This window comes from Euprymna scolopes, chromosome 36, assembly GCF_053919585.1.
Source record: "Euprymna scolopes isolate OS-2025 chromosome 36, ASM5391958v1, whole genome shotgun sequence".
NCBI lineage: Eukaryota > Metazoa > Mollusca > Cephalopoda > Sepiida > Sepiolidae > Euprymna > Euprymna scolopes.
The window spans coordinates 12,139,031-12,166,007 of NC_136517.1; the positions used below are offsets into that span (position 1 = coordinate 12,139,031).

Sequence of the window (26,977 nt, forward strand, 5' to 3'; positions counted from 1 at the left end):
CCTAATGTCAAGAACTTTACCACCAATAGCATAACCTCTAAGATTATCTAGGCCAGAATGCAGCACCGTCAAAATGTTAAGCACAATGACCTTATCCTCTCCTTAAGTATGCATAAGCAGACAGATCCGTCAGTTACAGCAGTTAATAGATCAGTTGTTGAACAAAAAACACTAAAGCCATACATATCACTAAAGAGGGCCAGACTTTCCAGAAAATGAATAAGCTTGCAGTTGACCAAATTTCCAAAATTTTTGCTAATAACAGAATACTAACAAGACAAAAAAATCGATAGATGAATACATATTTAGTAAATCGGTCAATAACAGCTTTAGTCCGTTGCCAAACTAAAGACAATATGACCCATAGATGAACAAAGGTTACTCCCATTCCCGGGGCTAAGAGTTTGTTGAAATTCAGATGAAGAAAAACTTAATAAATAAAAAGAAAAACTTAATAAATAAAAAGAAAAACTTAATAAATAAAAAGAAAAAATATTGAACTGAAGATTACAGAAAACAATTAGAAAACATTTTGGATTTAAGTTATCAAATGTAGTTCAATTAATTATACTTTAGACAATATTTAAAGTGCAATGAAACTGACAGTAAACAAACACTTTCATTTGACCGTTTGGACATATTTGGCGGTGGAGAAAACGAAGTTCAGTAAAACTCAACATTTGTTCAAACTTTGAGAAAACAAATATAAAGTTTCTATCAATCTTGATTTGACTTGAGGCGACATTCACCCAGGATGGGTTGAGCTAGTTCCTCCCATAGAACACAGTGTCCCGAAAAAAACAGACAATGCGTAACGGTTCAGTGGCCAAGATAGTAATGGCCAGCCAGTCCCGGGATCACTGCCGAACACCGTAGATCTGGACATCGGATTTGAACAACCACATTTTCAGCTGATTTCCTGGGCATCTTCCCCAATCTTAGAGTGGTTCTGAAGCTATTGTTTAGTGGATTAACTCTTCTAGGTCGTGGCATAAGCACATAGCTGAACCAACAAAGCTCTATCTTTAAAAATGCTTGGTTGAGGAGGAGGAAAGTCTCTTCATATTAAATATTTAATTTAGAGTATTCAGAAGCTCAACTGTTCTACATAAAACTTTAATCCAATCGGTTTAATGTGATCTAAGTCTCCTGTTCCATACATATCTCCACGTACTGTTCAGATTTAATCTCCTTCTGAGGTCATTGGATCCAAGCTGTCTTTAAGATTCAGATCACATACCCATCAAATCATTTCTTATCATGCAACGCATGTCTTCAATCCTCACTGACCAAGTTTCGCTTCCATACATCATTACACTTCACACATATGCCTCATAGATTCTTGGTTGAGAGTGGTAACACTGCTTTTTAGTAATGATAGAAGTTTCTTTAACTGTTCTTCATCCATTTCACACATACGTGAATTTAAACAAAAAAGCCTTAGTATATTAACTTGTTTTTGCAGAACTTTAGTGTCCTCAGAGGTCTCAGTTTTTAAACGCTGATCAAACAGAAAAAAAAAAAAAGCAAATCTCTTTCCTTGTGATTTCACTTAATGGAAACCAATCAATCACACCCCTCCTCCTCCCTCTGATTAGTTTATAGAGCAACAACAGTCGACACAAGAATCCAATCAATAAATAACATTCGCGGTAACTAAAAACAAAGAAAAAATATTTCCTTGACTACCGATTGGTTTGCACCACGGGTTATAAACATCCAAAGATACAGTACGTAAAAAAAAAGATGAATTATGTAATTGTCAATGCAGCTCTATATTGATGCATGCTGGCTAAAATAATTAAAGGCAATTAAATCTAGAAAATGTGAAATTTGGTAGGAATAATTGATGGGGAAAGATCATTATATATATATATACATATATATATATATATATAACTACTTCATTTACTCACATAAATTAATATAAGAAAGTATAAATTTATGTGCAAACTTTAAGTATTTACTTCAACAGTGCTCAATACGTAGGTAGAGCTAGTTAGTAAGTTATAAAATATATATGGTGATTAAGCTACACTGAATATTCCATCCACTCTAGGCTTCTTCTGGCTTATAAGCCTGAATAATCCTAGAGTGGATGAAATGCGGAATATTCAGTGTAGCTTAATCGCCATATATATTTTATAATTTATATATATATATAAGAAAATGGTTTGAAGCCACAACAATGGATAATTAATTATATAGTTAACCTTTATGAAGTATATACAGCATAATTACATTGACACACCAGTTCCAATTAGATCACCAAAGTTGAGCAACATTAAACCTCATCAGTACTAAAATGGGTGACCATTTTGGAATTCCAGGTGTTGTATGTGTTTTCGGCTATTTCTGCATTGTTTCGGGTTGTCCTGAATTTTCTACTTGCCATTGAAATTGAATAGTGCTGACTTAGAGATGTGATTGAGGATTATGCAACTCTTGCCTCACAATTACGCATACAACTACTCTTACAGGGAGTATTTATTGTCTTTCAAGACTGAACGAAGGTGATGAAGTAGGATGGAGCATATGGATTAAAACCAGTCACTTGGAATACCGCAGATATATGATTAGCTCAATAGAGGGAAAATAGACTGACAATACAAGAGACCTAACTCATTGGTTGTTCTTAGATAGCCGCTCTATCATTAGTTGTATAATATCGGGATGGTTGTAGTGCCATGTCCCATCTCTGGTGGGTTTTCTCCCAAGACCACAATGCTGTGGATGAAGAGTCAGCTGATGGTCTTATGTGTGCATGTTTGGTATTCTGCACATTCACTATGTCCAACATCTCTGACCCTAAAATTGAAATTATTAAATTAAATAACAGCACAAAAAAATATGATCAAACTAGACGCACATTCAAACAAAACCAACTTGCTTTCTTCCTTGAGGCTCACATTCAAATATTTGTGAACTTAGAACTTAAACGACGTAAAATCATTTCTAACAAACTCCCCCGGATATCTTAGCTCTAAATGAAACTAACCTATACTCCTCCATTCCCTCTAACCATGTCTGGTTATCTCCCACTTTGCTGCAAGGACACCCACATATGCACGGATTTCGAGTATATTTGTAACACACTCTCCCCTTGACTAGAAAATTCAAACTAGAATCAGATGACCAGGCTTCATATGCGTTAGACTAAACTTACAACATAGCATTAGTTACTTATATTTTCTTTACCATCATACATAGTTTGTCTATATCCTATTCATTTATCCAGACTGTTAAGTTCCCGACCCATTTCCCAAATCATCAGAATCAGCAAACCTCACTTCTAGGCCTATTTCGGACCATAGTTTCTAAGGGTTGTTTAACCCAGAGCCCACTCGGAAACCACCCTAAACTCTCAACTTCAAGTTGAAGAGCCATTACTCAAAATTATAAAGTACTTCAAGAAGGCTGATTGTGAAGCCATCAGAGATCACATCAGAGATGCCACATGGAACAGTAGTTTTTCTCTTACTGTGGAACAATGTGCTAATGAAGCTACTGAATAGGTCAAAGCAACAATTGACGCACATGTTCCCACATGGAAATTTTATAGCAAACCCTACTCTTTCCAATGGTTCACTTCTACTTGTGCAGTTGCCATTGCATACCACAGATTCATCCAACATAAGTAGAATACAAATAAAGTACAAATAAACAAAATAATAATGACTATAAATAACTGTGTCAAATAGCCACAGCCAAGAGAAATCACCAGAAAATGCATAGAGTTGTAGAAAATTGAATTCATGAGTTCTGGAAAAGTTATAGCATTGTAGTTCAATCAACAATTCCCTCTTCTATCTAACAACCACAAGGTTGTTTACACAGCAACCGAGAAGGTTAACCTGTTTACTCAGTGGTTTGCCTCAAACTCCATTTTAGACCTAACAAACCACCCTCTCCCTGATTTTCCTTTGTGAACAAAAGCTACACTCGATTCGAAAATTACTCCTCCTCATGTCTGTGATATATATAAAAAAAAAAACCTAGATATCTCTCATCTCAGCTATACTATTAAAAAAATACCCCAAACTTCTCAACAAATGTCTTACCAAATCTTGCTGACTGCTGGAAAATTGTTTCTGTGATATCAGTTTTCAAGAATTCTGGTGAAAGAACTGACCCATTTAACCCATTAGCCTTTTCTTTGCCAAAATCTTTGAGCACTTAATCAAGCACTAGTCAACCTCAGAGACATTTCTTTCCTACCAACATTATGGATTTAGGCAAGCTCGTTCTATTGCAGATATTCTAACTAATCTCTTAACGTATATATAATGCACTGGATAAGGCAAGAGAGGCTAGGGCAGAAACCTTAGATATACTTAAGGCCTTTAATCAGGTTTGGCACAAAGATCTCTTGAAAATTAAATCATATGGTATTACTGGATAAATACTTAATCAAATCCTTAGATAAGAGAAAATTCAGGTTGTCCTCGATGGTCATACGTCAAAACATGATATAAATACAGGTGTGCCACAGAGGTATATCCTCGTATCTTTATTATTTACTAGCATGGACACCTGGTGTTGCCTGGGTGGATGTGAAATTTGGTTTGGGCACAGCTGCTTATTCCATCGTTACCCCCATAACAATTTGAAAAATAAAAGAATGGATAAAAACACGAAAATGTAATCGCAAAAAAAAAAAGTACAACATAAGTATGGATATTTCGACAGAAAGGATACGAAAATAAGCTATTCTCTGGATATTAAGCACTTTTGATGACTATACCAGTTTAAATGAACTTATTTTATGCTGCCTCAGTAGAGAAAGATTTAAGTCTTTTGCAACAAAAATAAACTGAAAATAATTCAGTTTTAAAAACAACAAAGAATTTGTTTTAATTGAAATAACCGTTATAAAAATGATTAGTTATTAAAAGAACAAAAAAAAAAAACAAAAAAAAACACAAAAGAGTTACGATGTAAAAAAAATAAAAAAATTACATAATCCTTGAAATAAGAAAAATGTTTTGTTTTAATTAACCGCCAATTAAAAAAAAAATGCCAAATAAATACAAGTTTAAAAATCTTTTAACCCCGGTTTAATGATAAAACTATAAATGTTAGAAAGTTTGTTTATCGTTATTGAAATAATAAAAATAATTAAATAATAAAAAAAATGTTTTGGTAGGTGAGTATGAGGATCGAACCCATACCCTTGAGTTGGAAATTAATGTGTGAAAAAAAAAACGAAAAAAAAACGACTGTTTTTCCCCCCCAACAGATGTTGGGGAGGGGGAAAACAGCTCCCAATTGTCCAGATTGAATAGCAATTATATAATATACAAGATTGATCAAAGCTGATTGCTTCTGGACGTTTTCCCGGCGCAATGCCGAGAATACGTCCGTTTGAGTTTAGTTTACCTTTATTTATACTAAAAAGCCCAATCAACACGCGAGAAGCCAAAATAGCAATAATTTTGTAAAAGTCGATGTAAATAAATCTATACGCTATGCGTTTTCCTAAATCCTAGATATTATTATATAGGACCTATATAAACAGTTGTAAGCGATTGTAACGAACCCGGGAGCATGTGCGAGAAAAGCCTTTTGAAGACATACATGAAATGGTCACACACATTTTGCCTTTTATATATATAGATAGATAGATTATTCACGATATTCATAAAGGACTTGTTTCCGAGACACCTACACTCTATAACAGATACAAAAGGAAAATGAATCAACACATATCTAAAGCAATGGCTAAAACCTGAAATGAAGAGCTCCAGTCTGAAGTGGAATGGGGACGTAAATCGATGGTAACATTTAATGCCACCAAGACTAAGCAACCTTCTCAACCACTGATTGTCATGACTAATAATATGATACTTGAAAGAGCTTCATTCAAAATACTAGGCTTAACATTCACAGATAACATGAATTGGAACAAATACATTGAAGACATTGCCAGGATTGCTGCAAAGAAGTTGGGTTCTCTCTACTATGCTAGAAAGTTGCTCACACCTGAGAGTATCCTATATCTCTACTAGGCCACAATGCATCCATCCATAGGGCTTTGCTGCCACATCTGGGCTGGTGCATCTGCCACTAGTCTCTCACTCTTAGAGAAATTCTAAAAAAGCCTCCAACCTAATAGGTCACACACTATCAACCAAACTCCAACCTCTGTTCCACCGCCAAAATGTTGCGTCCTTGTGCCTGTTTACAAGCATTTTAATACAATGATTCCGACGAACTTCAGGGCACTTGTTCCACACTCCCTGAACGTAAATACCCCTCACTAATCCGACAAGCAGCAAAATCCCACCCTTACACTGTAAAGATCCCTAGATACTGGAAAGGTCTTGTACTTTAATAGTTTCTTTTAAACTGCTAGGCTTTGGAATTCCCTCCGTTTCTCTGACTGTACTGACATGCAGAAGTTCAAGTGTAAACAGACATCTTGCTGCTTAACTCCCCAAATAAATCCCCAGTCGCTGTCAGACATGATCCCATTCAAGTGGCAATATGCATTGTTTAGAGTAAAAAAAAAAATAAATAAAATAAATTTTTTCAAAATTAAAAACAAATTTTTTAAATTAAAAAATTTGTTTTTAAAACTTGATTCTTCCGGACTCTTGCAAAAAACGTGCTCACTCCCCCCCTTCCCGTGCTTTACTAATCATGGAAGATAAAAAATAATTTACAAAAATGCTGAAAGCCATTATCTATATATCTAGAAAAGTGAGAATGTGTGTGTAAGAGGACACTTCTCAACTTATACACTCATTGAATTTTTGATCTACAGATTTGAAATTTGGTATATAGGATATTTAGACATGTGGAAGACGTTTTAATCCAGGAAAAAAATGGCTGTAACGGAGTAAAACTCAGCAAATTGGTATGTGGGGGTCGTCGGATGTTTTATCTGTTTGTAAACTGTTTTATGACTGTGCATGAGCAGTCGAAAAACATGAGTTTCTTTATGTTAAGAATGACATATTTTGAAAACACTTGGTAAAATCGTGTCAAGCTGGTGTAATTGTTATTGTACTTGACTCAAGGTTTTTAGATTTTGGTTTCGATCTCAGCTCGAGCATTTTTTTTTTTTTTTTTTTTTTTTACTTACAAGAAGTGAACTGTTTAGAAAAAAAAAAATACTTGCTTGCACATGTCTCAGTTTCTGTATTAATTAAAATATGATATTTATGCATATTTTATGACCAAGCAATGCCAGGCAGCATGCTAGTTGTTTTATAAACAGAGCAGCAGATTTGGTCAGTTGGCATTTGATGCATCATTTCAGGTTTCTAATGTTCTAAATGATTTTATTCCATTGAGAAATGCCATTGGAAGAATTCGTTCAACAAGAAGGCTAGTTTTAGACTCTTGTTTTTAAATGTCATTAAAAACAAGTTTTTTTTTTGTTTTGTTTTTTTCAAAACCCATATGTATATTAATATGCGCACACATGAAATCATTCAAATGCTGTTAGAACAATTTGCTACCATAAACCAAACAAACAGGAAGTCACTCTCGTTGCCAAAGCAAAAAAAGTACTTCATTGCCAAAGAGAGAATTTTTTTTTTTTAATTATATATAAGTTATGTAAATATATGGCAATTAAGCTACACAGAGATTTCCGCATTTCATCCTCGTAGGAGATGAAACGCAGAAGTGCCTATATAGCTTTAATCACCATATGTTTTCATAACTTACTACTTTACCTAGCTGTACTTATGTATTCAACAGTATTCAAGTAAATACTGAAAACTGATACATAAAATACTATCTCATAAAATGTTATAGATATCGAAATTTTGAATTAAATTATGTAGAATCACAATAAAATTTATTGTTTGACAAAACAGTACAAATAATTATTTGTACTCGTTTGTCAAACAATAAATTTTATTGTGATTCTACATAATTTAATTCAAAATTTTCATTACACACACATATATATATATATATATATAGTCATCCACATAGAGTACTGCTTCATTGTATCCCAACTCATCAGTGCAGTTAGACATACATCTTTCCTCAGTCGTGGATCAAACCTATAACTATTGTGTTAACAGTTGTTAACTAACCATCGGACTACAAATCAGTGCCTGTAAATATTTCTCCTTTATATATATTAGCCTGGGAGTCCGATGTTGCCCGGGTGTTTGGAGGTGTATGTTGAGCAAAAAAAAAAAAAAAAAAAAAAATGCGGTCAATTTTTTTAATAACTTTGACCCCTATTATGACCCCTTAACATTTGTTTTGGGCTCAAATCAAGTTATTAAGTTAGATCCATGTCCAAGGAACCTATATCTAAAATTTCAAGTGTTTAGACCCAAAATTGTCGGAGGAGTTTGGTAGAGTTCTCAAAGGTCAAATCGTTGAACTTTGACCCCTTAACCGCCAAATTTCTGGCCGAAAACGGGTTACAAAGGTTTTCCCAAATCTCAGTACCCTGTATATCAAATTTCGAGTCTGTAGACTGAAAATTGACAGAGTTATTGTGTAGGGAAATGTACACAGACAGACACTTTCATTTATATATATATATATATATATTACACACACACACACATATATGTTATACTATAGTGATGGGACTATTCCAATATTTTCCCTTATTCTGATACAATGATCGATTCAGATCCTTGCAAAATCTTTAGAGTTGCTATTTTTTTTTATTTTTAAGTCTTGGATTACTGTAAAAATCTATGTAACATGCATATATTTTCACACGCATAAAAACAAACTAGTGAGGTGGAGGGAGGGTGATCTATAGATTTTAGTTTTACTCGTAGTTTAAAAATCAGTAAATATTTATTTTACCATTAGTACCAACAATATTTTTTTTTTTTTTTTTTAAATCGCTTTTAGACAGAAAATAGGCACAAATTTTTCTGATTCCAATTAATTGCCTCAACACTAATATATATAATTATTTTATGTATCTACATAAATTGTTATGAAATAGTACTTTACGCATTTATGTATCAGTTTTTAATATTTACTTCAATAGTATACATGCACACATGCTGACATTGCCCAGTAAAATTGAGAAATCCAAGGATTGCAATCCCACAAAAGTGGGATGGACCGGAAAGATTTAATTGAAAATATTCGTACATCAAACTGTGAGACATGAAAAAAAACAAAAAACAAAACAAATCATCAAATGTGAAAACACAAAAAAGTAGTTAATTAATGAGAGTTCATTTCACAAAGCAATATGCAAATTAGCTAACCTTTGGACATTATTTGCATGGACATAACTATGTACAAAAGCTGGTTTTCTTCCATTATCATGAATAATAAGTTAGCTTTTCAATTTCACTGTCAGTGCAATTCATGACACACACACACACACGTTTATGGGGAAAATATGCTTAATCAATTATATTACATGGCATTTAACAAAATTAGATAACTTTTTTTAATTTTCAATATACTTTGTGTCAAAAGTGTTGGTACTTTGTTATTGTTTGATGCCACATTTACAATATTTTTTTTTTTTTTTTTTTTTTGCAATTGTAAGAATTGAATGTATTATCGATGCCTCCGCTCAGTCTCAAAAGACAAAGGATACCCCCCCTATAAGGTCAGCTGGACATGTAATTGTGCGAGAAGGCTTGCACAATCTCAAACCACACTCCTGAATCGGCACTGCTTGAATCCAGTAGCAAGGAGAAGTTCAGGACGACTGGAAACAATGCCGAGATAAGTGAAGAGCGCGTACAGCACCTGGAAATCCCAAATGGTCACTCATCTGGTCCTGGCCAGGCTCATTGTTGCTTAACTTGTGTGATCTGATGGGAACTGTTGTGTCAAACGTGATTATGCCACATGAATATATTATGAATATATAATGGATAAGATTTTAAAAGACATGAAGTGGTGAGGTCTCATTTGGGGGTTGTAAGGAATGTGGAGTTGCCCCTTAGTTATTACTAGCGGGGGGGGGGGTACCAGATGTTGCTCCGGTGCGTTGAGGTGGTGTAGTAAAGAACCACTGGAGGAAATAAAAATGTGGTAGTAGCAGCGAGGGGGCAATCAAAACAACAGTAGGCAGTTTGGGTGAAGAGAGGTGTGAAAACAAAACAACAAAAAAAAAACAGAGATACTAGGCAGGCAGGCTTAAACCTGTAACACGAAGGAGGAAAAAAGAAAAAAAAAACACGTAACGTTTTAGTCAATGTGTCCATGGCGCAGGCGGAAGTTGAGAGCATTGAAATTAAGCATAGTCAATCCAATGGAAATGATGACTTGAGAAAATGTCGACAAAAAAGCGACCTCTCCTTGTAAAAAACGGCAGAGTTGAGGGTGAAGGAATGAATGTTTTTTTCCCCAATTTTTCAATATTTGTCGTCCAAAGGATCAGGCTTCAAAATGATACCAATCTCGTGAGGATCTGTCGTGTGTGCTGAAAGTTTTTGGCAGGCATACACACATTTTGACTTTTATATAATAGATTACAGAGGTGCTACCAGATGAGGCTGTCTGAAGATACTGGTTTCCTCGTCAAAAATGCACCAAACATTCCACATGACCAGGGGTCGCATGTAAATTTAATATTCCCTTGACACTTTTTCCTTCAAAGGAAGCCGATTCAACCCACCTAGGGTAAACACTGTACAAGAACAACAAGATGTGCATTGAAATTACTGGTAAGTTAGGAGAGGATAACCAGTTTATGTGCCAGAAGTGTAATGCAATGGAGATGGATGAACATTCGGATATGGAGGAAGTATATTTTTATGGAAAAGCTGTTGCAAATGTTCGGACGTTTTGCTGCATTTGTGATGCCATTGGAGCTGAGGATGGTACGATTACAAGAGTTAAGAGTGGATGGAGCAAATTCAGAAACTTTTGCCATTACAAAGCAGCAGAGCATTACCAAGGTTAATCAAGGGAAGAATCTATCACTCATGTGTACAGAAAGTTGACATGAGGGTTGAGGACATGCGTTGCATGTAGAGAAATATGAGAATGATATGACGGATGAATAATGCGAGTCTTAAAGACTGGTTTGGATCTGATAACCTCAGAGGAAGAATAATTTTTTTCAGTACGGAGAAATGCATGCAGAAAAGGAGACTTTGTTGCTCAACCACGTTGAAAGAATGGAGGAGAATGTTTAAATTAGTAAACTTAGAACTATTGAGGTAAAAGGGTCAGTTAATAGGGAAAGGTTTAAGGAAAATAGGGGAGGGAATAATAAGGATGACTTTGAGATAAAGACTTGGCCAGAGATAGGTTAATTTAGAAGTCAGTTTCTAAAAGTTGTTCAACACATGCCAGCAAACGTTAAATCGTCAATAAATATCAAAGTTGTATAAAATTATAATTCCACAAGAAAAATAAAAAAAATACGCCATTGATTTTATGTAGCTAAATATTTTACAGTTAAATTTTCTTCCTTTCCTGTGTTTTGTAGTGGTTTCATTTTGTTACCTGTCCAATTGATTTCCCTCCTTTTCTCCTGACCAAATTTTCATGTAACTAGTGCACTATATCAATGCCTCCCCATTCACTTCAAAAAGAGGAGACAATGCTCGAGAGGATGCCCCCCCCTACTCGCATGCACACCAAGCAAACATATTTCTGCACAGTTTATTGCATTATAATTTCAATTCAATTCAATTTTTTATTCATATTAATTTGATGACAGACATCTGACCTTTTTTCTACCTTTCAGGTTAGGATCAAAGTGTAGTATCTATTTTAACCCCAGGTGGAATCCTTTTAAAGAAAAGAAAACTTATTTTTGTTCCTTTTAAGAGAGCTAAACCTTGTGTCAAATACACCCCATAAGATAAGAAAAGAGACAACTAGCTATTTGTTCCAGGATCAAAGGATAGTATCTGTTCTAGACTGAGACAATTTGAATAAAAATTGCCTCATTTTTTTTTTTGGAGGAGGGAGAGATGGATTATTCTCCACATTAAAAACTGACTTTGTGTCTAACTTTGCCCTTGTAAAAAGGGTTGAGTCAAAAAGAGATTTTCTAAATAAAAAGTTTTAAATAAAAACGCTTTAAGTCAAAATCCGACCAGATTAACAACAGCACCTCACTTGTTTTTAGCAAGTGTTTTTAATCGGACATTCCTAAAGACAAGTTTTCAATAGGGGAGAGGCAGAAAACTTGGAAAACAGCCATCTGTAGAAATATTTTATTAAAACCAGAACGTGTAGACATTTTCGTCAAAAGAATTCCAGTGGCATGTAGGTGGGTGAAAAGAAAGATTATAGGGAAAGAATGTATACACAATTCTTCAGATTCTGATTATGTAACGGACGCACTTATCACTTGCAGCATAGGTTATATAGATTATAACACGAGTTACTTTCTGGATGAACACATGGTCTAAATTTTACTCTTTGCCCCCATATTAACAGAAAAATAAAAATGAGATTTTTTGTTTGCATGTGTGTAATTACACACATACATGAAATAAAATGTTTTTAAATAAAATATTTTGAACTTTAGAGCAGGGCTTACTTTACTATCTAAATTTAACATAAAAGGATCACCCACCTCTTGACCACATTGCATAGGACGGAACCAAAAGTGGTTACTATTTAATTTTTTTTTAATGAAAACTATTAGTTTATTTTAGATTGTTTTTCTTGTATTATCAACCGAGAATTAGGATTAGTGTTTTGGTTAATGAAGAAAAAGGCAAACACTGAAACAAGTTGTGAGAAGGTGCATATCGGAAAATAAAAGTTGATACCAGCTTCTAATTTCAAATATTAATACTATTCAGGATTATTCAACAAACCCGAATTCACTAGGTACTTTCGTAGCCATTTAAGCATAGTTCAGAGAAAAAATATTGCCTAGCTGTCTTAAGATCAAAGTGTAGTTTCTTTCTGGTTCATGGAAGGAAGATGGGTGTCATTGCCTATCGCTTAAGGTACTATTATTTATAAGGGAGTGCTGACAGAACAAGTATTTTTGCCTCCAAATATTTTTTCTGGATTTTTCCCCCACATAAAAAGATGACTTTATCTAATTTTACCCTTATGGGGAAAAAGTAAAGGGGAACAAAACAAAACCAGAGTCTAATTCACTAAAATATGAGCATAGATTGCAAATTTACTACAGGGTGTTCTTTTTAGAGGTATCAAACTTTAAAATAAATCATAAAAAAAACAAACTATTTTTATTATACAAATTTGAGGTTGTTGATAAGGTTCGTTGTATGAAATTATTTGTTCAAATGTTTCTGTCAGTAAATTGATTGTATCGCATGCTGTATGATATGTGGCTCAGTCCTACTGAAACAATATGATGAATTGCCAAACCAAGCTAAACTTAAAATAAACGATAGTTGCCAAAGCTGCTATTAGAGTTGTCAATTTAAAGTTCGCCGCCTGGATAAAAAAAAAAAACAAAAAAAAAACACCTTATATTTTGGGAACCATAAGTAAATATAGTATAGCCCAAATAGACTACTGCAAAGGTGGAGGGTTGTAATGGTCATCCATACAACTTTTGAGAGATAATGGACAGCAATGAGCAAAGAAGGAATTAAGTGAATATGAAAATAAACCAGTTTTTGCTGGTTAAAGTGTGAACGCCACACCAAGGTGGAACAACAGCTTGGCATGTCTAGTCACTTCTCCAAAAGATGCTGATCGGGTGTGGACGTCATATCAAGGTTGAAAAATAACTGTTGACCAAAAGAGAAATTGTCCTGAAAAGGACAAGGTTTTGTCTTGAAATGGACAGGTAGATCAAAGTGTTTGGATTGTCCTCAAAAGTACAGAATTTGTTTGGAGAAAGACAGAGTGATTGCAAGGATCTTGTCAGGACAAAATATTAATGGTTTAGGTTAAAAGGCAGTAGAGTGATGACCAGGATGCAACTTAGAAGTTAGATGATGTCTTGGCTGGACAAATGGAAATAGACAGTTAACAAAATCATCTGCAGAACCATTTGATTGAATCAATAGTTGGACTAACGATGCTAGTTAACAACCGGACAAAATTGTGACAACCATAACTAGCGCCTGACCATGTGGCCTAGTTTAGTTTGTCAAACTCGGACAAAAGTTCGGTTGCCAGACAATAAATCAGGTCAGTAGTATGGTCCCAGGGCAGCAGATCAAATACGAGACGACAATCTCAAATGCAATTGACAGAATTCTTATTCTTATAATGAAAGTGTAATATCTGGAACAGGTATTACACTTTCATTTTGACTAATATGTGCCAAGTAGCTGGTAGAGGCAATTTTCTGTTAAGTCACTGCTGAAGTTGTTTAGCAGTTCTAAGAACTAATAGGCCAACTCAACAGAAAAGATGAAGGTCATGTCAATTAACACTATCAGATTTGTTACTAAGGAGTGGCGATTGTAAACAGTTCACAGTTGACACCCACAATATTTGATTGGAGGCAATTTTCCCCAGCATTATATCCTTCTTCTGGAGGAAGATATGTTGCCATCATCTGAGGTATTATGCAGTTTATTATGTTCCCCATCCAGAGTGACACTTTTTTTATGGGTAGGGAGGGGGTGGATTTTCAGTATTTAAAAAAAAAAAAAATCTTACAAGCATCACAAATTTTATTGCAAAATAGTAAATTAGATATCAAGTTAAACATTTTTTTGCTTCCCATTTTATGCTTGTATGCTTTCAACATGTTAAAGGAAAAATGTAAAGAGTGCCTATTTACAATGCCTCCCCACGGGACAGAGTTAGACACCAGGGTCGTTTTTTTAACGTGGAGAAAAGGTACAAAAATAAAAAATTGTCTCAGTCGTGAAGGATTTCTCCTCCACCGAAAGAGAAGAAATGGAAGTGCAGCATCTGAAGAACAGATGCTACACTTTGATCTTGACCAAAAGGCCAAGTCAAAGAGTATGTAAAGAGTGGACTAGTCGAATAGAAACAAGAGAATATCAGCAATAATAGAGGGGGGGGAGTAGATGTGTGGCGTAGTGGATAAAGTACTTGAGTAAATTTGGTTGTAAGTTGCACCTTTCTGGAGGTTCAACGTTCACTCCTCAGTGTGGGTAACACTCAAAATATAACTAAATTACTTAGGACTTCTACCCAGTCATGGCTGATAGAAAAAAGAATGCTATCCCCATGGACTAAATAAAGGGTTGCGTTTAAAATTCCAAGTTCAACAAAGATATTACATGGTTCAAGAAGGTTAGAGGTATATCGACCAAAACTAACTTGTGAAAAATAACACTAAAGATCAGCACAGTAGTCTGAAGAATCTAAATGAATACGAATAATCAAGCTTCATCTTAAAAATTCAGAAATAATAAAATAATCATATTAAAGTCAAGTTAATAAAAGTTTCCTCCCACCTCCCCCATTTTCTGCTTGCATGTTTTCAACAATCATCGTTATTTTCACCATAGTAATAAAGAAAAACAAAGAGTGGACTAGCCCAAAAGTAAAATTTTAAAGTTAATCGCATGTGATAACAAGTCTTTAGTAAATTAATTGGGTTCACCGAGCGCAATATGTCACATCTAATTCATTAAGAAATTAGGTTGATCAGACTAAACAAAAATAAAGCGTTTATTTGAATAATTAATTAGACTTCTTTCTAAACTTGCATAATTACAGTTGGATGGCAGGTTGTTAAATCCAAACCAGTAGTAGAAAGGCAGCAGTTGTAGTTTAACTGTCCAGATAGAAGGCAAAAACCCGAGGAAAAAAAAAAAAAAAAAAATGTTTTTCTAAGTAAATAATAGTTAATTCCTATTTCAGTCACTTAAATTATTTATCAATATAATATAATATTTATTAATTATTTACTTTACTTTCCCATACTGATTGTTATATTTGCAATGTTTCGGCCGATGAAGCTTTCGACCTTCTGCAGATGCATTTTATCCAACTCGAGCTCATGCGGAATTTCGGTCAGACTCGTGACATAACAGTTAAACGTGTTGATTAACAATTAGGGTACTTATGCACTTATGTTACCATGCTGAAATAATGTTATTTAGAAAGCCATTCTTAACATGGAGGAGGGGAGGGTGTTTTGTAATTATTCTGTACTTTTACCCAACACTTTAATAAAAAAGATGTCGCAAAATTTAAATTTAAACTTGAAAAAATTATTTTTTAACAAATAACACGGTAACATAAGTGCATAAGCACCACAATTAGTTTTAAGTGACGACAATCGCCTAGAGTTGAAGGTCCATTTTATAGTACAAGCGATATAAAAAAATAAAAATCAACAGGAACAATTTTTTTTTTCACATTTTCACCCCAAACAAGCCATAGTGCCACTTTGATGTGGGAGGTTACTATCAGGGATATAAGTTGAAGGGATACTATGTAGGGAGTTGAGTGGCAAGATGTCTTCACATTATACTTGAACTTCTGCATGTCAGTAAAGTTTGAAAGCAGGAACCTGGAAAGGAATTCCAGAGTCTAGCAATTCTGGGGGTAAGAAACTATTAGAGTAGAAGGCTTTCTTACATCTAGGAATCTCTACTATGTAGGGGTGGGACTTTGCTGCTTGTTGGGGGTATTTACATCAAAGGGGTACAAGGGCTTGTAGTTCTGAGCATCCATTAAAATACTTGTAAAATAGGGAGAGGGATGCAACATTTCGTCAATGGGACAGAGGTTGAGCTTAGATGACTGTTCAGGACCTATCAGGTTGACAACTCTTTTGAACCCTGTCCATGAGTAAGAGACTAGTAACAGATGCACCAGCCAAATGTGACAACAGTACTCCATACATGGGCAAATGGTGGCCTTATAGAGGTACAGGATACTTTCAGGCATAAGTAACTTTCTAGCACAGTAGAGAGAGCTCACCTTCTTTGCAGCAGCATTGGCAATGCTCTCATGAAACATTCATGTTTCCTGTGAACGTTAAGTCGAGGAGTTTGAAAGAAGTACTTTCAAGTACAATTTTTATTCTATGTTGTAGTATGTAATATAGTTTTCGAGGTTATGAGTGTTTATTCCGAAAGCCGTTCTTAACATAGGGAGTTTGGGAGGTATTTATACTATACTGGGTTAGGTCATAAAAAAATACCAAGTTCAGAATATCGGTTAAAATTGGGGGAGGGGGGTGATTCTCGTTCAGGTCCCCCGAAAAATCATTTAATTTGATCAAGTATTTTTTAATCAAATAAAAAAAATTAAATAAGCAAAATATTGCATAAGCACCGATGTATTTTTTTTTTTTTTAATTACTGTATTTTTACTTAACCATTTAATAGACAAAAGATACCATAAAATTTTTATTTAACTTGAAAATCCTATATAAAAAACGTACAGTACGTTCTCTGCATAAGTACCCAATCTATTCCGGCGCTGTTTTACAATTTGTCATTGTTCTGTTGGTTTTAGCGTCCTAAATTTTGTTACAATAATAAAAAACAATCGCCCTAGCTTTCTTTTTAATAATATTTTGATTTAATAAAAAATATCATGATTTGAGCGTCCTAAATTATGAGATAAAAAAAAAGTGAGCGAATCTCTTAGTAAAGATATATATATATATAATGGGGATATTCAACTTGAAACCATCCTCCCCATCATTATCGCTTCCATTCGGATGTAAGAGGGTTTGTTGTTCTAGGAACCCTGGTATACCGATGAAACTAGGGTATTCTTGTTTCCATTCAGAGTGAACCGACCTTATCTAATTTAGCCTTGCTCTGACGAGGTTAACACAAAATAATCTGCTGAAAAGGATGGCTTCCTCCGTCTCTATGACGACGGAGAGTTGTAAGATTGTAAACATTTCGAGGAGCTTATTTTTTTATTATTATTATTTCCATCGGCCACCTTCAGTTTAACGTTTTCCACCTAGACCCACTCATTAAAAATATTGATATTGATGCAGTTTAAGGGCAGTGTTATTTTTAGATAGGACTTTTTTTTTCTTTTTTTTTTTACATTTTCATCCCGAACAAGGCACATTGCCACTTTGTTGTAGGGGGCTATTATCAGGGACATAAGCATCAGGGGTACTGTGTAGGGTGTTGGGCAGCAAGATGTCGGTTCACGTTGCACTTGAACTTCTGCATGTCAGTACAGTTGGGGAAGCAGGGACCCGGAAGGGAATTCCAAAGTCTAGCTGTTCTGGGGAAGAAACTACCAGAGCAGAGGGCTCTCTTGCATCTAGGGATCTCCATTGTGAAGGGGTGGGATTTAGCTGCTTGTTGGGTTTGTCGGGGATATTTACGTCGAGGGGGGCACAAGTGCTTGCAGTTCGTCTGAGCATTCACCGTTAAAGTACTTGTAGAACAAGCAGAGGGATGCAACATTTTGTCGATGGGACAGAGGCTAAAGCTTAGATGACAGTTCAGGACCTATCAGATTGGCAACTCTCTTTTGAACCTTGTCTAGAAGCGAGAGACTAGTGGCAGATGCACCAGCCCAAATATGACAACAATACTCCATACATGGGCGAATGGGGGCCTTATAGAGGTATAGGATACTTTCAGGCATTAATAGCTTTCTAGTACAGTAGAGAGAAACCACCTTCTTTGCAGCGGTCCTGGCAATGTTCTCAATGTAATTTTTCCAACTCATGTTTCCTGAAAGCGTTAGGCCGAGGAGTTTAAAAGATGTACTAGAAAAAGAGTCATTGGCCATTGTTATTGGCGGTAGGGAAGGTTTCTTGTAATTATTGAAGGAAACAAGTTTAGTCTTGGCAGCATTGAAGGTGACCATCCATTTTTGTCCCCATTCCACTACGGATCGGAGGTCTTCCTCTAGTGTTTCTGCCATTTTTTTTTTTTTTTTTAATTACATTTTCACCCCTAACAAGGCACATTGCCACTTTGATGTAGGGGGCTACTATTAGGGACAGGCTACAGGGGTACTAGGTGGGGAGTTGGGCAGTAAGATGTCTGTTCACATTACACTTGAACTTCTGCATGTCAGTAGAGTTGGGGAAGCAAGAACCTGGCAGGGAGTTCCAAAGTCTAGCGGTTCTGGGGAAAAACTACTGGAGTAGGAGGCTCTCTTACATCTAGGGATCTCTGAAGGGGTGGGATTTTGCTGCTTGTCGGGTTTGTCGGGGTATTTACGTAGAGGGGGTACAAGTGCTTGCAGCTCGTCAAAACATTCACCATTAAAGTACTTGTAGAACAGGCAGAGTGATGCTACATTGCGTCGATGAGACAGAGGCTGAAGCTTGGATGATAGTTCAGGACCTATTATTTCTTTAGATAAGTGTTCATTTGTTTTCCTGTCGTGTCTGTTACAGAGCGTGGTGTCGTCAGCATACATATCCAGCTCAGACAATTTTGTCAGAGAGGTCATTTATGAATATTAGGAATAACAAGGATAGACCCCTGAGGCACTCCCGCGTTTATATCATATTGTTTATATATACGACCGTCAAGGACAACCTGGATTTTTCTCTTATCTAAGAAGGATCTAATTATGTTATGTATTCTTCCAAATTAAATTCAAATTTTACTGTACTTTTTGTTTATTAACTTGTAAGGTGAAAGTACAGAATAAGCTACCCCCCCCCTCGCCTTCCTATGTTAAAGGGAGTTTAAATAACGTTATTTCAGCACGGTTTGTATTCTGTATAAGTACCAAAATATTAATAAAATACACACACACATCTTTTTAATGTCGCTACATGATTATGACAATGTTTTCATCGATTAGTTATAAATAACTAATGACCTCCTCAGGTGATGCAAGTTCCTTCTTTTACAAATTTAAGTAGCGATATTAAAAAAATTTTGATTTGAAAAAAATTTATATATATATATATATATATATATATATATATATATATTTCGGATTTTTTTTGTTACAGCTCTCATCTTTGTTGCTATATTTACAAACATTTCGGTCGATGTAACCTTCGACCTTCTTTAGGGGTGTCTTTTCAAACTTTGAGAACTTCTAGTCGAATATGAGAGAGGGGATCTTTTTGGCCTCTGGGATTATATCAGAATAGAATATAAATTCTATTCAGTCAAAGAGCTCAGAGGTATTACCTCTTTGTTTGGAAGCGGGGGCAGGTATTACCGATCGTCGAGGTACCTCCAACAGAGAATGCCGACAAAACCAATCACAGTAAATTTTGCACCCATTCAAAGCGCCCTCTTTTTGGAGGGGGGGGCTGGATTCTCCGCTATAAACTGATCTCATGTCTACTTTTTGCTGTAATCAGTTGGAGATGACTGTCTTTTGCAGGTTGAAAGTTCAATCCTTACTACAGGCAATAATTACAAGAATAATTAAAATTGTAACTTCTACTCTGTGGTCGCTGTCGGAATGAGAATAATCTACTCTCGTGGGTTCGATCAGATTTCCAAATTCAGAAAGATACACAGTAAAAGGTAGAATATTTAAGTGGCCGAAAATAGCAAAAATGAGAATAGTAATCCGAATAGTCTAAACGGCATCATATTCTAAATGTTAAAATATACTACAATAATTACTTGCACGTGAAAAATTCCACTTTTTTTTTTTAAGTATTAAATAAAAATGTATTTCACGCCGGAATTTGTTCCTAAACACATGTCTAATTGAAATAGGTACCCACCCATCCTGCGTGGTGTTCGATTCGATAGAATGACTGGTATAAAAAAAAAGGCACAGACCTGGGGGGGGGGGGGGGTTAGGATAAGTATACACAAAAATGTAGATATGTCACCAAGACAGAATTACTTGTCTAGCGACAAAATGAATAAAATAAACGGGGAGAGAGGGGGGAATTGTCGGGCCGACCTAACTTCACTTAGTTGAGTGTAACGCCTACTGGCTATAACGTAGAACGCGTGTAAGATTTGCACACACCCACTGGCTATAATATAGAACAGATAGATAGTTTGGTTGGTACACACCCTGATTAATAAAATAGAAAAATAACACTTAACAGATTATAAATTTATTTATTTTATAACTAACCTGATAAATATGAAGCATAAGCAAGTATTGTTTTAGTGACAGAATAATAAGTATGGTGAAAGTAATAAGAAAGTTAGTGCAAAAGTTAAGTAAAAGATTCGTTGGCTTGTTTTTTTATTGGATATCCGATACGCGAGTTTATATTTTTGCGAAAATTGCTGGATAAATTTAATATATACAAAAAGAAAAAGAAAAAAGTATAGGTGTGGTTAAAACTTGCAGTACATATTTTGAAAACGAGTTCATATCGTTACTAAATTTGTATATTCGTTAAATAATATAAACAATTAAAGACAAAGTGGTAGCTAGATGTTTGGGAATGTTGTGGAGTATTAATAATTTATATTAATTGTTCGGACTACTATTCTCATCTTGGTCGTTATACTCTCAACGTTCCGGTCCGTGTAACCTCCGACCTTATTCGGATGCTTCTATTCGAATTTTCGAGTCGAACTCGGGAACTTGGACACTGGACAGTGAACCGTTTATTAAAATCAATGGAAGTAAATTATGACCATTCGCCAGCCATGACAGGGTAGAAGTGTTGAATTGTCTTTCTTAGTCATTTTCGCCCATAATAGGAACTGAACCGTCACAATATTGTCAATTCGAACTAATTGTTAACCAACGCTTTAATTGTTACAACTTGTGGATAACTTACCCCCTTCGCACATCTTCAACCTAATCTTGTCTACATAGTAGTAGTACTACTACTAATACTTATATAATTACTATTCTTTAAAACAAGATTTGGTTTAAGGCTCCCAAAATTCACACTAAGAATTGCTCACATGGACTCGTAGTGTAACGGTTATAAGCGTTGGTTAGCCAGTTATAAGTGACAATAAATGATCGAACCTTCAACCACCAGAAGACTCTTCTGGTGGTTGAAGGTTCGATCATTACTATTGGTGATAACTACCTACTTCCGTCCAGGTTTACCGATTTCAACTAGATTACCATAAAAAAAAAAAGTCAATTTTTACAACGTGCCCCAGCACCCAGTAGCGTATTATAAGCACCCCAACCTCCCCGGAATAAACACAACCCCCAACCTCGAAAACCGTTCTTAACATGGGGAGGTTGGGAGGTATCCCGAAAGCCGTTCTTAACATGGGGAAGTTGGGGGGGTGCTTATAATACGCCGGGGCAGGGGCACGTCGTAAAACTTGACCAAAAAACAGAAGTTCGGAGATTACATCGGCCGAAATGTGAATAAATTACTAACAACCAAGACGAGAATAGTAGTCCGAATGATCTAAATAACGCTTTTTAAAATGTGGCTTACAGTTGATATTATTTTAAGTGCAGTGTATCATCACTAAAACTGGCACTTGTTCAGTTCACGGACCATGCTGAAATGTTATTTTAGAAAGCTATTCTTAGCATGAAGAGGGGGGAAGTTTTGTTAAATATTCTGTACCTTCACCTAATAATCTAAACAAAAAATATTGTGAAAATTGAATTTAACTTGGAAAAAAAAAAAAAACGTAAACAGCACAAATACGCTAAAACTTGTAATAGATTTGTTTATGTATTAAACTATTTAAAATAAATAAAATAATAAAACGCAAGGTAGTGGCTAGCCGTTTTGTTCAATATAGTAACCAGTGCGTAGAATTTAAGTGGTGCCGGCGTTCAATACGGCAGCCAGTTAAACTGGGTGTAGCGGCGTAGCGCGTGTATTGAGCCGAGCCACAGGTACGTAAATACAATTAGGGGAAATGAGGATAAAAAGCCAAGAAATGTGGAAAGATCAGATCCGATTCAAGTCAGACTTAGAAGAAACAGATTTAAATAAAGTGCCACAAGTATGAAGAGTTTAAAAATAAGCAGATAATGTTACGCATCCACGCCCTAATCTCGTGCTACTAAGAAAATATTTTTTATGTGACAATAATACCGAACAGTGAAAAATAAAATCTATCCAAAATGACAGTGAAAGAAGGACTTACAGATATTCCGTTCGAAGTAGTTGAATGTCCATTTTTCGTCGGATTACTAAAGCCATTTGTTTTGCCGTTTTTGTGTGGCGGTTTCTTTCGAAGATCTCCGTCAACTGTAGGTGCCTGTGTAGAGGCCATGGTTGCCCAACGAGTTGATAATAATTATTATTTGTTGTTATTATTATTATCAAGAGAAGAAATGTCGAAGTTGGTGAACAAATAAGCCGAGTTTCACTCCACCAAAACGGTGTGTCACAGCTCTCGTTCCCTCCTCCTCCTGAGAGAAAGACAGAAACGACGGCAGAGAATTTTAAAAAAAAAAAAAAAGAATAACACTATTGGAAGCGGCAGTTTCGCTCCCGTGTATTAACAATGTAAGGAAGGTGGGTAGAAGGAAATGAAGAAAAGAAGAGGTATAATAAGGACGGGGGGTGCGGAGGAAAATTATATGTACTAATATATAGAGGGGAGGAGAGGCGATCGATTAAATAGAGAGGGGGAAAGACAGAGGAGGAGGATCTCAGATAATTAGAGACGCAGAGGAGGAGGATCTCAGATAACTAGAGAGACGGAGGCGGAGGGGTATAGAGAAATATATAGAGTAGGAGGAGAAGTGGATCCCGGTAAATATATGTATATATAAAGACGGAGGGCGGGGAAGATTCCAGTAAATATATAGAGAGAGGGATGGAAGAGTTGTGTGCGGGAGAGGCCAAACGGATATAGAGATAATTAAAGCAAGGAGAAGATAGCTTTATAGAGAGAGATAGGTAAATAGGTGAATAGAGAGGGGAGTTAATTAAGTAAAAGAGAAGAAAAAAATCCAAAGAAATATGTAAAAGAAAAGTAAAACAAACTTCTTAAAAATTTCCTTTAAATCAACAAACGCTTGTCAAAATTATAAGTAATATATTTTGTTTATTTAAAAAATAGTAATATTTGATTAATAAAACTGTTAGACAAGATCTCGTGTGAGTGTAGTTAGTTCTCACCTACACATAATGTTGATAAATACACATTGAATTCTTTTATTACTAAACCACCTGTGGTCCTTTAAGTCAGTATTATATATATATATATATATATATATATATATATATATATATATATATATATATATATATATATATATATATATATATATATATATATAGTAGTAATTTATAAAATATATATGGCGATTAAGCTACACTGAATATTCCCCGTTTCATCCACTCTAGGACTCTTCAGCGCATAAGCCTGAAGAGTCCTAGAGTGGATAAAACGGGGAATATTCAGTTTAGCTTAATCGCCATATATATTTTATAAATTACTAACTAGCTTTACCTACGTATTGAGCACTTTTGAAGTAAATACTTAAAGTTTACGCATAAATCTATACTTTCGTATATTAATTTTATGTGAGTAAATTAAGTGGTTATATATATATATATATATATATATATATATATATATATATATAGAGAGAGAGAGAGAGAGAGAGAGAGAGAGAGAGGGAGAGGGGGAGACCCCTCGCCCTCTCCCTCTCTTGCCCTCTTATATTTACTTGAAAATTGATGACTTCATAAAGCTACCTCTGATCATTTATGACGTCATCTATTTTCCAGATATAAAGCTTCTTTGGACTATATCTTGATAATCGGTTCTTCTTTCGCCATCTCTCGCACCACCTATGTACAAATGAAATTGCAAAGTGAAAAGCAAGATCATTAAAGTTTTAGTATTACACTAGACGTACTTGTAACCCGATGGGTCATAACCACTGTCACTATTTTATTTTGATTTCATACGAAAATTGATAAATTGTGACTTTTTTTTTTTTTTTTTTGTAATGGAAGTCACTCAGACAAGGCGTGAAGCAACTTGATGTATGAAGCTAGCGAGAACGAAAAATGATCATCGTACAGACAGGGGATACCTTTTGGCCTTAGTCTCGAAATGAGACCAACGAGGTAAGAGGAAAACAGTCAACAGGAAATTGTGAATTACTTAAGACTTTTACTCAATCATAGTTGTAAATCTTGTGCAGATTCTCAAGTTTCACGGAAAGATTCCCGAGTTCAATAAGACACACCTAAAAAAAGGTCAGAGGTTACATTGACCAAAATATTAAAATGACATTCAAGATAAGAACAGTAGTTTGAAAGAATCCAAATAATACGAATAATTAATCGTCATCTCAAAAATTTAGAAACATGAACCATAATACTTTAAGACTTTGTGATTATAACTTATGTGATGATGTCCATGTGAGATTGGAATCAACTCAATGTTACAATGCGTTCTTCTCATTTATGAGTCTCATATTTGATATCAGTTGAGGTGACTGATGTTGCCAGGCTACATGCTCGCTTCTTATTTTAATACAGAGTGGAACGAAATAATTGTCGCCCTAGAAAAGATGACATGATTCCATTTCCATTTGATGAAAACCGGTTTACTTTTTTTATCATACACCATCCACTAGTTGGCCAGTTATGTACAAATCCCAAGAGCGATAGGAGCTTCGATCATATCTGAAAAAGTAACATAACGTTCAACAAGCAAGCTCAAAAATGCACCACTGTACACTTCATGCTTTCTACCGATCCAAGTTATAACAACAGGACCATTGCCAGCACCCTCAAAATGCATCATTGGATTGTCACAAATAACAGGGACATGCCCAGGGTGATGAAAATAACGTTTCTGGCCACGGTTATGGTTTTTGGTGTGGTTTAAAGTGAGGGGCACATCATCCCACCTCACATCTTCAAAGTCCGCTTGAAAGTAAACACTAAAGTATACCTGGGGGTGCCGAAGAGTGTGGTGATCCCTTGGTGCAATCAGGTGGCTGTTTGATCATATATCGAGAACATCACCAACATGACCTCCCACAACACCAAAGCCAGCCTGATCGCCACTGTCTGCCTAGTATTTGCTGAGCTCCTGTCAGTGCTTGTAGAAAAGGCATGCTCCCAGTTCCATATGAGCCATGTACAATTCATTTTGGAAAAGGATAGTAATGGCGGTCTACAGCACAGATTCAGTCCTTGTCAACAGGATGGCATGTCACATTAAAGATGGCCATCCTCTGCACAGAGTAGCCATGGCTGAGCATCCTAAGATGACAAAATGCTGGTGGCCTGTTGAGGCTTGTCAGAAACAGATTTGTCAGGATCTGATCAAAGCAAACCCGACAGCTCTAACCAGGAGAAGATTCAGCCAAAAAGGCAGCTGTTGACTTTGGCTTTACCAGTCCATATTTATGACTTGACCAGCCAATCATATTCTTGTGAGGAAGAACCCGGATGTACTCATATTCATTATATCACATGAGTTACACTTTTTTTGAGGGGATGAGAAAAGGTGAAGAGAAAGAAATAATGAAACCCGTACAGCTTTTGAATCAGACAAAATTGACCTTTTACAATGCAGAATTAAGTAACCGGAAATAGGCAAATAAAAATGAGCCAGCGTTAAAATCAAAACGAGAGAGTGTTCCAACAAAATAATGAAGCAACAGTCAAAGCAAGAATGCCTCAATCATCGTATGGTTATTTGTATGCATTTTTTCACACCAAACAAGGCATAGTGATATTTGGATTTAAGGGCCTCCTATTTGGGATCATGTCTAACAGGTCTGTAGGGAGTTGAGCAACAAGACATTTGCTCACAGTACATTTACACTTCTATAGTACAGTCATGAACGCAGGAAACAGGGAAGGAATTCAAAAGTCTATCAGTTTATGGGAAGAAACTATTAGAGTAGAAGGCTTTCCAATATCCAAGGATCTCTATGGTGAAAAGATGAGATTTTTCTGCTTGTCAAATTATTTATTTTTTTGTGACAAAAAATAAATAATGAGACCAGTTTATTGATGGGAGTGGGGGGTACTGGTTCAACTTTGAATCAAACAACCCCCCCCCCCCGAATCGTTTGCTTTTTACCCTAACACTGAACTAATCCTAACCTAACCCTAACATACTTTTATTGCCTTTGGTAACAGTTTTTTGGATTTGTTTTTTTTTTATTTTTGCTTTTGTTTGTTTTTCATCTCTTTATTTATTTTTTTTTTTCTTTGTTGGAAATTTTTTGACAATCGCCAATTTACAATTTAATTTGTCATTTGCTTTTCTTGCCTTCTAATTAGATAAATGCTTTGACATCTTCGGCTGTTTATGTAAATAATTGAAAAAAA

At 35.5% G+C, this 26,977-nt stretch overlaps 1 protein-coding gene across 1 annotated transcript in view; it reads right to left on the minus strand.

Annotated features, from left to right (window-relative positions):
• Nucleotides 1–23,358, minus strand: part of LOC145260342 (serine palmitoyltransferase 2-like) — a 98,461-nt gene extending 75,103 nt beyond the window's left edge. The window contains exon 1 of the mRNA XM_080118260.1: nt 22,806–23,358. Within this exon, the coding sequence (XP_079974386.1) occupies nt 22,806–22,934 (129 nt within the window). The 5' untranslated portion in view covers nt 22,935–23,358. The remainder of the gene's footprint in view (nt 1–22,805) is intronic.
• Between the last annotated feature and the right edge of the window lie 3,619 nt (nt 23,359–26,977).